Source organism: Nothoprocta perdicaria, unplaced genomic scaffold (genome assembly GCF_003342845.1).
Source record: "Nothoprocta perdicaria isolate Ctin4 unplaced genomic scaffold, notPer1 scaffold_70, whole genome shotgun sequence".
Lineage (NCBI taxonomy): Eukaryota > Metazoa > Chordata > Aves > Tinamiformes > Tinamidae > Nothoprocta > Nothoprocta perdicaria.
In genome coordinates, this window is record NW_020455977.1 from 2,626,763 (window position 1) to 2,641,597 (window position 14,835).

The following is a 14,835-nucleotide window of genomic DNA, read 5'->3' on the forward strand; positions in this document are numbered from 1 at the left end:
GACATTTCTGACTTAGCATTTATAAAGTGCGCTAAGATTTAATTTTTTTTCTAAATGTAAAGAATTATTTATAATGATGTATTTTTGTAGACTTAAATGTATTCCTCTTGCTAATAATTTCTAATATTCTTGTAAAGCAGAATTAAAATGAACATTTCCTTTTTTACTTTCCTTCCTGTCTCGTGAGATTGTACGAGGCTGCTGATAATGCTGCCTTCTGGTCTGCTGTAATTGAATTTCCTTTATTTTACTAGTATTCATTTGATCATTTGATTGCCTTCTTTTTAGAATATAAAAATGATACGTGTTATATTTGTTTCACTAGTGAATTCCTAAATTGGTGAATTTTCATAGCTTACAATCTTAATGTATTACGCAGGTCCACAGATAAAATCATGGACCTGAGTAATCATGGAGTGATTGAGATTAGAAGGGATCTCTGAAAACTACYCAGTCTAAGCCCTGCTCAAAACATGGCCAATTTAGCTCAGCTTGCCTGGGGCCAAGGCCAGTCAAATTTCAAGTATCTTTAAGGTTGGAGATCCCACAGCCTCCTTGGATGGCCTATTTTAAGAGTTTGACCACCCTTGAAGTGAATTCCCTTTTTCCTAATTTCTAATCAGCTTCCTTTGTTGCAGCTTGTGCCTGCTATATCTTGTCCTAATGCTGTGCACCTTGGAGAGAAATCTAACTCTGACTCCACTACACTTTCCCAATCTAAATTCTAAATAAAATATCACTTGATTTGAGAGTCTAAACTTAAGCCATGTCATTGCTATAATTATTTACTGCCTTCCTATTTGAACAACGAAAAACAGAAACAGATTGTTCATGTCTTGAAGTACAAAATCACACCTGCTATTAATTATGAGTATAAATCTTAATTTTATATGTACTTCCTTGATCACCCTTAACTGCCTATAATATTTCACCTGCAAATATAAATACTTTTACATGCAGATACCTTACAATGTTACTGATTATAATGCCAAATATAACTACGTGTTTTCAAATACAACAATTATATTAAGCAGACTTATAATTCAAAGAGGTGTCAAGAATCCATGTTTTTAAGATGATTATTTTTATATTTTCTTTTAGGTAAAGGAGATTTAATTGGAGCAAACTTATCCATTAGGGATCAAGTTATAAAAACAAATGCAGATGTTAAAGCTCTAACGTACTGTGACCTCCAATGCATTATCCTCAAAGGTCTCTTTGAAGTGCTTGACCTTTATCCAGAATATGCTCACAAGTTTGTTGAAGACATACAGCACGATCTCACATACAATCTAAGAGAAGGCCATGAAAGTGATGTAAGTATCTTTAAAGGTCTCAGCTGCTATCATTAACATTAAGATGCTTTTTATAGACAGTTCTTGACATTTTTTCTTAGTAAAGAAATGATACATTGATGACTTTTGATCATTTCATTTGTTGATAACTAAGTCATTACCTACTTGAATTTTAGCTAGGTCATAAACAGAGAACATGCTACTTTCGATGGAAACCAAAAATTCAGAAGAAAATAATCTTTAGTATTTTTTTCCTTTTTTTGGCTTATGCTCTAAAAGAATTTCTAGTTGTATAAAGCATTTGTCTGGATAGAAGCATTTATCTACACATTTCTAGAATTTGATATGCTGTTTGATATGCTGTTATGTTTTTCACTACCACTACATAGTTAAAAATGTTCAGGACATTTTCAAAATGGGAAATAGCACTTTTTGTCACATCTCAACTGCAATATGTTTGTCATTTAAACTAGAAATTTATGTGAAATACCAAAATGTGGTAAAACTTACAGCTGCAAGAAATTCCAGATTAAGAACTGCTGGAAGACAGCTATATGGAATTACCAAAGTGCTTTCATTAAAATCGTGTGGCAAATTCATAATCAGATTTTTCTGCTAGACGTTTTTTGTGAGGTTCTCCTTTTGTGATTTAATCATGTAAGGATATCTCCTTTTGTGGGGACTAGGAAAATGCTTAATGCAGTCAGTATAGTGACGGCTGAACTTTGAAGGTTCAGGTATTTATTTTTTCACTGTGCTTCTTTTTATCCCATGGAGAGTATGAGTATTTGAAATACATGCTATGGATTAGGATACTATCAAAATCATGTATGAACATCATGCCAAGTAGGGAGGGAGAAACATTATCTGGTTGGTTAGMCACAACCCAAAATTACTACCATCCATGCAGTTTAGAGAATTACTCATAGAGAACTATAAAGCCACTGACTATAGCTTGACTGATTCCTGAGAAARTGTCAAGTGCATGCAGAGGTGATCCGTGAGTTATCAGATGGTTTTCTCTCATAGAATGTTAAGAATTAAGATGGATGAAGGTGATGCTTTTGAGAGGATTTGAAAGCTGTGACACAATATTTTGATCTCTGATATAGGGAGATTCTATGTTTGTGTGTCTCTAAGGAAGTTTCAGGAAAAGTTCTGGGTTTAGAGGGTGTTTCCATAGCAAGTTTAATTAATTCATTTGAATACATCAATTTCTCATTTTCCTTGGCTACTTTAAATTAGTGCAAATTTGTAACTGAATATGAATTTAAGCTTCTGAAAAGGTTTCTGCGACAGTTTAGGATTTGGCAAACTGCAAATTGACCTAGCATGAATTTTTCCTCATGATGACTTGCCAAGTATCTTTCATAACATAATTGCTTTTCCCACTATGGTCCACCATAACTGTCTCAGGCTGTAGGTTTCCAAATCCTTTAAGCCAGGGTTAAAATGATGATGATACAGAAAGATATAGTCTCAACCATACACTATCCTCTCTCTTGTTCTGTTTGATCTGCTCATCACTAAGAAAACTGAATAAGGGCTTTTAAATTAATTAAGAAAAAGTGGATCAAATAGGGACAGAAGCAATCAAGAGTTTCCTGATCTTGGAATGTTAATGTTGGCTACTTATAGCTAGCTTTTGTATCTCTCTCTAACTAGAAAGATATCTCTGTGTCTTGTTTGTTTTTTGATCCATTTAGTAAAACAAAGAGGAAGTATAACAGCACAGATTTCATAGCATTGAGGAGAAACTTCTGGTATCTAGTTATAGAAGAATATAAACATTGTCTAAACGATCTTTGAAGAAAAGATCAGGAGATTGTAAGTACAGGAACTGGCAATTATTTAATGTATGTGCAATCATACACATGTAGTAGTGTTATTGTGCCATCTCTTTATATATTCCTAGCACAGCAAGATTTGATTTAGAAAAAGGAAAAAAACAGTTACATTGATTATATAATTTTTTTCTTTCTGTGGAAATTTTGATAGAGAATAGTAACCTACTGTACTAGTAACCATTCTTGTAAATGTATTGAGTCATATCAGGACATTTGGGAAAGCTAATTTATTTGGTAGCTGAAGGGATGACGTTAAACAATTCAAACATTTAAATGTTTCAATCAATTTGTTATTATGGTCATAATGTACTTTGCACAAATTTCTACCTCTTCCCCATCCCAAATAGTTTTGCATCGTATACTWTAGATTGCACTTATAGTGGAGAGTGAATTATATATCTGATCTGATGAGACAAAGCAGACATAATAAGGCTCTTGCAATATCTAATATAATTATATGAAAGAAACTGGAAATTTTACTATCCAGTAACCCTGAAAAACATATGCTATTCTGTATATTTAAAGAGCAGTAAAAGATGTTCATAACTCTGAACTATCATAACTCTGAACTATCTATCCTATGAGAAACTTAGGATAGGTAAAATATCATTATAAGCCTGGTAGCAACTTGTTGTTACTGTTTATTTCTTATGTCTACACAAAAATGACCATAGTCTACATAATTATTCATCTGCTAAAAAAAAAAAAAAAAGAAGGCTTGGTACAACCTGACTGATCAAAGTCCAGGAGATGTCCTTGACTCCTATGGATTCTTCATGCTGTAATGAAGTCCCAAAGGAAGACCTAAAACCAGCACAGTCTTTGACTCCTTAGAGAAAATGTGTCTTTTTCTGGAAGGAAAGATGATATTCCTGAAGACTTGAAAATCTTATCTTTGCTGAAAGTATAGGTARTTAATAAGAACCACTTTTTCCTATGTAGCATTGAGGTTAGTACCTTTACAGTGAACTTCCTTTCCTCTTCTATGAAAGAAGTAAAGGCTATTCTCTTTAAAAAATAAATACTGTCCCTCTGAAACAGGGAGAATGTGGTTCCTTGGAGTGTATCCACTGTATAAGTGAAACATAATGACAGAAAGAAACTGTGTTAGAAATTCTTATGTTGGAAACACTGAGTGTCCCTGATAGGTTCTCTAATTATAAAAATGAAAAGATAAGAAAAAAAATAAGAMAATTAAGAAATGTTACCAAAATGCAATAAAGACAAAGCATCTTCACTGTCTTCCGCCCACCTAACCCTCTTCCCCACCTCCCCACCACCACTAGAAAAGGCATTTTCTGAAAAATGGGTTTTAATTCTTGTCCTTTTGAAATGCTGGTATGTGGAACTTACTAAACTTTAAAGATTTTTTTTTAAATATAATCAAGCTCTGGTTGCTATTAGCAATACCACACAAACTGCAAGGGCTATCCGTTCTTTTCTACTGGGCAACCTGAGAACAAGCCAAACTGATGATTCCTGAATGTGAAAACAGCTCTAAGAGCTCTGTAGCATTAARTAGGGACACATCTGGGAAGGAGGAGATCTGCAACTTCTGCTCAAAAATATGCTCTCTGGGCCTCCATTCTCTCCAGGCAAGCATTAAACATTCACTTTAAAAGCATACACATGTAAGCTTTTATCCTTCTTTATTTCTTGTTTATTTCTAGACTTTTATCTTTTTTTTTTTTTTTCTAAGTGCTACCAAGTGGTTTTGTTCCTGTAGGCAAGAGAAATGGATAGTAAAAAAATACTTTGAATGAAAACACAAAGTTGAGCTACAAGTCTCCCTATTCAGTCTGTACATTATTCATTTGACATGAATTTGTTCTTTCCTCTTCAGTCATGATTTTTCTAATAACAGCTGTGTTGAACATCAGTGCTGTTTTCCAATAAAGTAATAACTCAAAAGGAGTTCTGTTACATATCTGATTGTCTATTATTCATAAACCATGGAAAGTGAATATGATTTCTGATTTTAGTATCTCTAGTTTTTTTGGTGTCTGCATAATAAATAGTCTATAGATATAAAGAAACAGATCAAAGTTTCTTATGTGAAATACTGTAGATTCTATGGAAGAAGTAACAATGAATTTTTTTTAAATGCTTGCTTTTAATTTTGACAAGTACTGCAAAAGAAAACTTCAGTCACATAATCACTTATTCATATGTTTAATTTCAGGATACCAAAAATCTACTTTTTTTTGGATATTACCTATGTGCTTATAACAGAATATTCAAGGACTGTGCTAAAGTGCTAGGTTCTAAAGTAGCTCTTACCACAGTGCTACATTTTGCTATAATTCCTCCACTCCAGCCTAGATCACAGTTCATCTGGTACACTGGAGAACAATAGAAGATCACAAAATATTTTCCATAATAAATAATTTCCATGAAAKACTTCCAAATAATCACAACTATTTTTTAATAAGGAAATGAATTTTTCCACATTGCCCAGTGGCAGTATAGAAAGGAGTGAGTACATAGATGGGTAAAAAACCCTTCGCTGTTTACAAGTATGGATTGATGTCTTTAGGAAAATTTGCCATGTTTTAAGCAAACTTGCATGTAGTTAATCACACAACTTTGTTAGCAGCTTGTAGAGCAGCAGATCATGTATGTACGTACGTACCACTGTAGGGGTAATTGCAGTATCACTGATGCATGGTGTCTGTGCCATAATAAGTATAAATTTGGCAAAAGAAATCCTCATTCAGTAGTGCTTTTCTGTGTTCCTATATAACCAGTATTACAAGTGAATAGAGAAGCGAAAAAATACCTCACAGCAACAGAAGTCTAATATTTTTATCCATTTTATTAATCTTAAGGAAACTTAAATATTCCTGATTATTATCCTTCTGTACATAAGCATTTGGAAGTCACAGAAAATAGAACCCCATTGTTCTAGCAGCCAGCYGAAGTCCCTGGTAACCATCTTCCCCATCCTGCCTGCCTAACAGCTTCTGTAGAATCATTTTGCCTTTATAATTCTTTCTGTATGAGAGGGAGGTCTGCAAAAATCTCATCTTCTCAGTGGGCGTAGTATAGGAATCAATGAACTCCTCACTCTATCAAAAACTAAAATCACTATAAAATTATGACCGCGTAATTGGCTTTGAGACATGACTCTTGAAGTGTTCATCAAAATAGGTTTCCCAGCAGTCTGACTGTGTAGCCCACTCTGCAATCAGTGCTACTGTGAAATATTGCTCATGCTTTACAAGCTGTGTCAGTTTAATTTTTTTTCATACTTTTCATACTTTCAGGGAACACCTGGTCCTTTTTTTGTCTGTTTGTTTTTCTTTCCCTTTTGTCTCTTCCTTCTATTTCTTCTTCTTTCTTCTCTCTTTATTTCCCTCTCTTTTTTCCTTCACTTCTCTTTCCTTTCCAAAATAAATACCCCTCTTGCTGAAACAGGCAATAATAACATAACCTCTTTATTATTTCTGTGGAAGGACAAGTAGCAGGGTCCTGCAGCTATAGAAGGGCATGTGACTATCTTTAAAAGAAGTTGTTTACAGGAAAAAAAAAAAAGAAAGAAATTGTTGTCTGATTTTAAATGATTAAGAAACATTTTGCCTTTTCCATCTGGCTCCTTGCAAAGTATTTCACAGTTCTTCTTATTTATGACACTAAGCATATTTTGATGGAGCCTTGGCTGTCTAAAGATAGATGACCGTGATGGTCAGTAGTCATGGCTCACTGATGCAATTAGATCTTTTCAATTGTTTAGTATTGTTTTCCACTAGTCCTTCTTGTTTTACAAGTCTTTTACTTTACACCAAATGAATAAGGAAGGACTTTTAAGAATGGACTACAGGAAGTTGAAGAGGACAAAAGGAGAATAATCCATTGAGTTTTGTCTGACATGTATATGACTCACCTTAAAATACCTATGCCTGTGGGCAACCTCTGCCTCCTGTTACTGGCTTAACAGATAGGAATTATCATCATTAATTAGACATTATTTGCAGTAAGACTATCAAATGCTTTTATTATATATATGTTATTCGAATTTTCACAATTGAACCTAAGCAGTTTCTACAAAAAAATAAACAATTTTTTTTTGTATTTAGCATCAAAATGTTTAAATAAGTGACAAAAGTTCTTCTAATTTTAGCTTTTGATTCATTTTGAGCTCTCTCCATTCTCGTTCATTTCACTTCTTCGGATTACTGCATTCTGCCTCAGATTATAAAGCTTAATCAAAGAGTTACATGTAGAAATAATCCAGGATATTAAAACAGCTTATTGATGTTTTTAGAATGTGATGTGAGAAGGATATAAAACACTGTGCCAAACAGTGTTTTAGGTAGGAAAAATTGCTGGCTATCAAAGAGTACTGCTTTGGAAACTAACCATTTCTATTTTAATTATGCAGGGATGTTAATATACTTTTGCTAATATGCTGCACTATGCCTATATATAACCTTTATAATATTGGTATTGCATCTTTATTCCTGCATTGGAAAAATGGAAAATAAAACTAACCTTTATATATCTTCTACTTTACAATACATGATATAAGAGATGCTTTTTGATATTCACATTTATTTTACATTGATACAGTAAAGATCAATAAGTAGCCTAAATCTGGAAACATTCTTCAGTAACCTATACTGTGTAAGGCAAAATCCATTTATGAAGAAAATAAGAATAATTGTGAAGTTTCAGTTCTGAAGTTTCCAAGTGCCTTTGAAATGTAGTGACCATGCTGGAATGGCTAACATGATAAAGTTGCTGTATCACTTGCATAGCCATTATAACCTCAGAATACATGCTGAAGTATGTGAAATTACAATATGATCTAGTCTTCAAGCAAACTGCCTATAATCAGAGCAACCTGCACATCATAGAGCAACCTGCACATTCTACATGGTTTCAGGTTCCAATTTATAGAAATGTTAATATTTTATTACAACTTTTTAATGATATAGAAGTAATACATCAGAATATTTTCCATTTTGTTCTTCTCTACCTTTATTCAGTAAAACCAAAACTACAGAAACTACCTATATAACTATAACTGGAGTTCTTCTGAAAATTCAACTCTTACCTAAGACATAGGTCACTGTTTGAACGCTGTGAGAAATAACATAGTTACTGTGCTAACATAGACATGTATATGTTCATACACAAAGATTAGAGGAAGGGAGAAAATGAGACAGCTTAGCAGAAAGCAAAGCTTTACTTCACAGGGACACTATGCCTTGGGGTTTTTTTGTGTCTCTTGTTATTAGATACTTTCTCAGTGAACCCTGTGTTAAGTCTATTCTGCAAACAGATCAGAAGCACCTTCAGAAATGCCACGTCTGCTACTTAACTATTTGGCTCATTCTCCTCAGATATTTGGCTTTATGACAGAAATGTCAGAGATAGTCAAGCACTGGCCATTTAATAATAGCTCTTTGTAGTCCAATATTTCCTGTGTTGCTTCTATGATAAGAGGCATTAGCTCATTTCATGTAGAATCCTGAACTACCACCTGAAGGTGACACTGTGTTTTTGGAGACACTGCATTGTGTATAGAGGTCCTCTCAATCCCAGTAGTAACTCATAAACTCAAAGAGAAGAATACCAATCTAAAGATGAAGTAGAATTTACAAATGCAGAGTTTTAATCCCCAGGTTGTATATTCAGTCTAAATAGTAAAGCTAATTGATTTCTTAAGTGCTGTTGCTTCTATAATGGCCATATATGCATAGAGCAAAAAGGTCTGAGAGAATACTTTTGAATGAAAAGCACTGTGTTATTAATGAATCAATTTTATTTTAGCAGCTCCTTCTGCCTTTTTTGCATTCATTGTTTATCTCTGTTAACCCTGACATTTATTTTTTTTCCTGATTGTCCAGGACTCTGAAATGGATTTCAGTTGTCATTAGCAAAACTATGTCTTGCACAGATGGCACAATCATTCAGACATGTCAAGACTTATTGCTGGATCCTCTTCACGGGATGCTTTGGCTTTGTAACCTTCTGCAGGGGCTTATATTATGAAATTACTGTCTGGGAGATGGTGCCAGAAGGAGTATTGGAATGATTCTTGTTTACAGCGTGGGCACTTTGAATCAATTTCTGTTGCCTTTTAAAATTTTTTTCCTAATCTATCCATTATTCACATCCCTATTATGATCATGTATAGCAACCAACTGAATAGGCTTAAAACCCAACTCAAAATGCTTGTTCTTGTTTACTGCCCTTTTATTATAAAAACAAGCAGAAGAATGGGTAGTTTATATGAAAGAAAATGAGTGTGAACAAGAATTTGAATGCATCTAGGTATGGCCTGATGGACATATAGGACCAGTGCACATGCAATCAGAAGGCAGTGGAGTTATATAAAACTGTAGGCATTGGGATTTGTTGGAAAGGAAGGTAGAAAGATATAGGAATGATTAAATTTCCACATAGCTGTTCTGAAATCTTTTTTTGTGTTTGTTTTCAATGCATTTGCAAAGGAAAGTAGACCAAAGAACTTTTACCATAGAAAGATCATTTTTTATCTTACCTTATATAAGTAAGTTATTTTGATAGAATTAGTATAGGCCTTCTTTTTCAATTAACTAATCTTTCCAAAATCTGTTTTCTAAACAGTGTGAAAAGATGTGTTAAATCACGTTATTCCGATGGCTACAGTCTTAGCCTTGGCATACTCATAATAGAAAACAAGGCAGGAAAGACTTATTTTCTGAGTCAGGTTCATTTCATTTTACACTGTGCTACTTTAAAAACTGAAGTATTTTTTCTGTTTACTTATTTGAGTACCCAGGTTGTTTTAGTTTCTAACCTAGGTAGCTCTTCCTGAGTAATGAAGCTGCCAAAATCTTCAAAAGGCTTAGATTTTTTGTACTATGTGTCCATGCAATAAATTGCATCTCAGGAAAATGAAGCTAGGTTGGACCCCTTACTTAACAATGTTCATACTTTGCCTTCTGGTATTTTCATATGCCAGGACATGACTTCATGCCCTGAGGTAAAAATCACGCCACTCCTTTACTGTGAAAGTTATTGTAAGAGTGCTGTCTTTGAAGTCAGCGATTTTATTTAAATATATATAAAACATCCAATTTTGATTTTAATATAAACTTAAAGGTATAAAAATAGAAGCTACCTCACACGGATTTACAGCCTTGAATTAGAGACTTTAGTCAGTTATTAATACAAAGTCCTGCAAACATACATGAGTTTGAGTAGTGTAAATTTAAAGAATTCACAGATTCACAGATTCACAGAATATTTAAGGTTGGAAGGGACCTCTACAGATCATCTAGTCCAACCTTCCTGCTCAAGCAGGCACACCTACAGCATGTGGCACAGGGTGGCATCCAGGCGGGTTTTGAAGACCTCCAGAGTAGGAGACTCCACAACCTCCCTGGGCAGCCTGTTCCACTGCTCTGTCACCCTAACAGTAAAGAAGTTGCTCCTCACCTGGAGACGGAACTTCTTGTGTTTCAGCTTGTGGCCATTACCCCTCGTCCTATCGCTGGCCACCAGTGAGAACAGCCTGTCCCCTTCCTCCCTGCATTCTCCCTTCCTGRACTTATACATATTAATCATATCCCCTCTGAGCCGTCTCTTCTCCAGAGAAAACAGGCCCAGMTCACTCAGCCTCTCTTCATACGAGAGATGTTCCATTCCCTTAATCATCCTGGTTGCCCTTCTCTGGACCCTCTCGAGAAGCTCCACGTCCCTCCTATACTGGGGAGCCCAGAACTGCACACAGTACTCCAGGTGCGGCCTCACCAGAGCTGAGKAGAGGGGCAGAATCACCTCCCTTGACCTGCTGGCAACACTCCTCCTGATGCAGGCCAGGATCCCATTGGCCKYCTTGGCCACGAGGGCACACTGCTSACTCATGGTTAACTTRGTGTCAACCAGGACTCCCAGGTCCCTCTCCGTGGAGGTGCTTTCCAGCAGGTCSACCCCTAATCTGTACTGATGCCTGGGGTTATTCCTCCCCAGGTGGAGGACCCTGCACTTGTCCTTATTGAACCTCAKGAGGTTCCTCTCTGCCCAACTCTCCAGCCTGTCCAGGTCCCTCTGGATGGCAGCACAGCCCTCCGGAGTGTCGGCCACTCCACCCAGCTTGGTGTCATCTGCAAACTTGCTAAGGGTGCATTCCGTGCCCTTGTCCAGGTCATTGATAAACAAGTTGAACAGCCCTGGGCCCAGTACTGACCCCTGGGGGACACCACTGGCCACAGGCCTCCAACTGGACTCGGCCCCATTTATGACCACCCTCTGAGCTCTGCCATCCAGCCAGCCCTCGATCCACCGCACCGTGCACTCGTCATGTACTCGAATTGTATTTGAGTTAAGAGACTTTTCTGAATTGCTTTGTCATTGGTCTGTGATTCAAAAGATTTTGATATTTCATTGAAAAAAACTTCCCAATTGCAAAAAAATGGGGTCTGAACATGTGTGAGGCACTAAGCTTTTCAATGGTACAGTAATCCCTTATTATGTGCTCATATCTTTTCCATTACCATACAGTGAGTTTGCAAAGAGCAGAACATATGGCATGTATTCTGTTCCTCCCCACTGTCTGACATTGCTCCTAAACATTGTGTTTGTTTGTTCCCAAATGCTAACTAAAAGCATTTATATTCTAGCTTGATTTCAAATCCTTTCCTGAAACAGTGTTTTACCCTTTTAACCTCAGATGCAAAGTATTATTCATATAATTTGGGAAACTAGACTTACAAGAAAGTCAGTGAAATTGTATTTCTACCTCTCAGGAATGATGATAGGGAAGGCAATAATAAGGCAGCCAATAAAAGCTGATAACATTTTTTCAAGCCTGAAAAATACAGATTTACCTACTTGGATATTTTCTGCTTTACCCTCAAATTTAGCTGCATCTCTATATTTCTCCTTTTATCATTTTATAACTTTAATTTATGTCTTGGTTTGTCTACAGTATCCCTTAGAAATTCTTTTATTAAGGTCACTGTCCTTTGGCCATGGAATAAATCATCTTGAGATCACTGGGTTCTAATAGCAAACAGCTAATGTTTTCAGATGTCAAAATGCCCTTTTTGTGTTTTCAATTAGCAGTGGTAAAGATTACTAAATTGTTAAGCTTCATTTATTCACAGATTAAATGATGACAAGAACATAGATTTAAGACTATGTTCACAAAAGAAATTAATATGATTCTGCTTTCGGTACTTGATCCATTTCCATTTCATCTTGTGAAATTAATTTTAGTGGTTGGTTGGTTTTACAAAGTGTAGCAATTAAATTAGGGCTGCAATTAAAATAAACCGCTTAAGAGTATTTCACACATCTTATCCTGATGACACTCATTTTTATCTAATGGGTAATAGAGAAAATACCTGTTTTTTCCCTGCTGCCCTTATCCTTTTACATGCTACTTCCCTGTAAAACTACTACTTTCATTTAAAAGACCATAACATTAGCCATCTTGAACTCTATTTTTATATAAACACAAAGACATAAAGTAGACATACTTTACATACAACATACTTTACATACATACTTTACATAAAACATAAAGCCTGTTGACCTAAACAAAAAGTTTTAGCAGACAGAAACTAGGACAATTCTTCATTTTCATCATAATTCTCTTCTGTGATACTGCCTTTGTAGAGAGATAAATGTATGTACATGATTAAGTCTTTAAATTTACTGGCTTTACCTTTTTTGTTTCCAAAAACCTTTTCTTTTATAAATTTGTTTTTCCTCTTTGAGAATGGTATTTTGGTGGGGAGAGAGAGAGAGAGATCAAGAAAGGACTGGCTGGAATAGGTGAGGGATGGCTTACTGCGGGAATTCTGCCTGGTCACAGATTAACTATAGTTCCTTTTATTCATTTTTAAACTGCCAAGCCATAAAACTCATGCCTTAGCTTTATGTACTAAGGACATAATATTCAATGTTATAAGCAATAAATGCAGTTGCAGTGGATTAAGGAGAAATTAGAACCTTCCTTGGTGTGGTTTCCATGATTGGACAAGATGTTTTTAGGTGTAGAGACTCTCTGGAAGTATGTCTACGTCACTCAGAAGGGCTTGAAGAATTTGAGGAAATGAAAGAAGAAAATCTAAGGAAATGTGTCACCTGGTCTCTGATCATACCTGTCCTCTTATGCCTTTCTACCTTCCTCTTAAGGATCCCCCTTCTCCTCCCTGCAGAAAGCAGAAAGATCTTTACCCATACTCAGTCCCCTCTAAAGACTCTGTTAGACAAATTCTTATTCTCTGAACTCTTTTCTTTGTGGAGTTGCTAATGCTTGTGATTGATTTGGAGTTTTAATTAATGCTGCTGCTTAACATTTATATTGCACCTGTGCCTGGAAGACAAGCAAATTGAGAACACACAATTCTGGGCACTCTTGTAAATTAATCTCATGAAACATGTGTGCACATTGCACATCATTCTGTTTTTTAAAATTTCAGTATTTTAGTATATTCCTCATTTCCCTTTTCTCCTAAATCTTGAAGGACATAGTGTTTCTTCAATTGGCATAGATTGCAATTATGATTATATTACATAGACTACAATGGGAGATTTCAACGTCTGAGGTTAGCTTTTCCACTAATGTCGTCTAATATTTTATCAACCTGAGGAAGAACACAGCAATTATTTTATTTAAATAGCCTAATTATTGCAGTTGTTATGTTGGCAATCTGGTGAGTGTTATTGCTAAATTTATGGATACACCTGCTACTGGCTTGACAGATGTGGAGTAGGATTTCTGATTACACAAATTTAAATATTAGTATTATTAGTAAAATATATCATCATATATTAAACTACTAATAATACCAGCATTTTTATGAGAAATTTCAAAACAGATTTTGGGATACCCCGAAGGATCTGTGAAGAAAAAAAAAATCAGCATAGAATGATATTTTCTAAATGTGTGTGCCCAAATACTGTGTATTTACTTCTTCTGAAGACTCTTAGACAACTCAGAAGTCCCAAGGATTCCAGAAAGGTGTGGTATCTTCTACCTGATGAAAATAAATAAGCTGATCCAGTGAATTTTAAATTGAGATATGTTAGGTAGTGTACGCTTTCACATTGGGGTCTTAGAAACATAAAAGCTGAAAACCGCTTCTGAAATCTCTATCTGATGAACTAAGCTGTTCTCATAAACTTGGCACTTGGGTGGTCTAAAACTTGCCTGTGAATAGGATGTGGACTGCTAAATAAACATCGTATTGCTCATGTCAGTCAGTATTCAGCAGCTCCTGTGAATCTTACTGTGAATATTTACACGTTAAACTTACATTATATTTTTCCTTCATGTTTTGCTTTTTTGTTTATTTGTTTGTTYAATCCAAGAAGGAAAATTTTCATATGACTTAATAACTCTTAGCATATGTCTCCAGTGTTATGTTGGTCCAACTTGCTTCAGTCTTATCACTCTCTTTGAAAAATCCCAGAAATAAAGATTTAGGACTTATACTAAAGATTGATCATGTAAATATAAGAATTGGACTGGTACAGGAGCAAAATCCAGGCAGAAGTAGCGGCAAAACAGGAATGGAATGGAATTGCATGGAATTCCACCAGCGCAGCAGTGAGCCATTACCCTCTCCTTCTCCAGGCACACAGTTCACCCATCTATGTTTGTTCACAGGTTTGGAGCTTTAATCCATTTTTTTACTAATGAAAAGAATGTTATTTTTGCTTTTTTTTTTTTTTTTTTTTGAAAGAAAAGC

At 35.4% G+C, this 14,835-nt stretch overlaps 1 protein-coding gene across 1 annotated transcript in view; it reads left to right on the forward strand.

The window, feature by feature from the left end:
• The window catches only part of KCNH8 (potassium voltage-gated channel subfamily H member 8), a 161,328-nt gene that overhangs the window by 132,157 nt on the left and 14,336 nt on the right, over window positions 1-14,835 (forward strand). Inside the window, exon 11 of the mRNA XM_026050813.1 lies at window positions 1,102-1,316. Coding sequence (XP_025906598.1) covers window positions 1,102-1,316 — 215 coding nt within the window. The remainder of the gene's footprint in view (window positions 1-1,101; window positions 1,317-14,835) is intronic.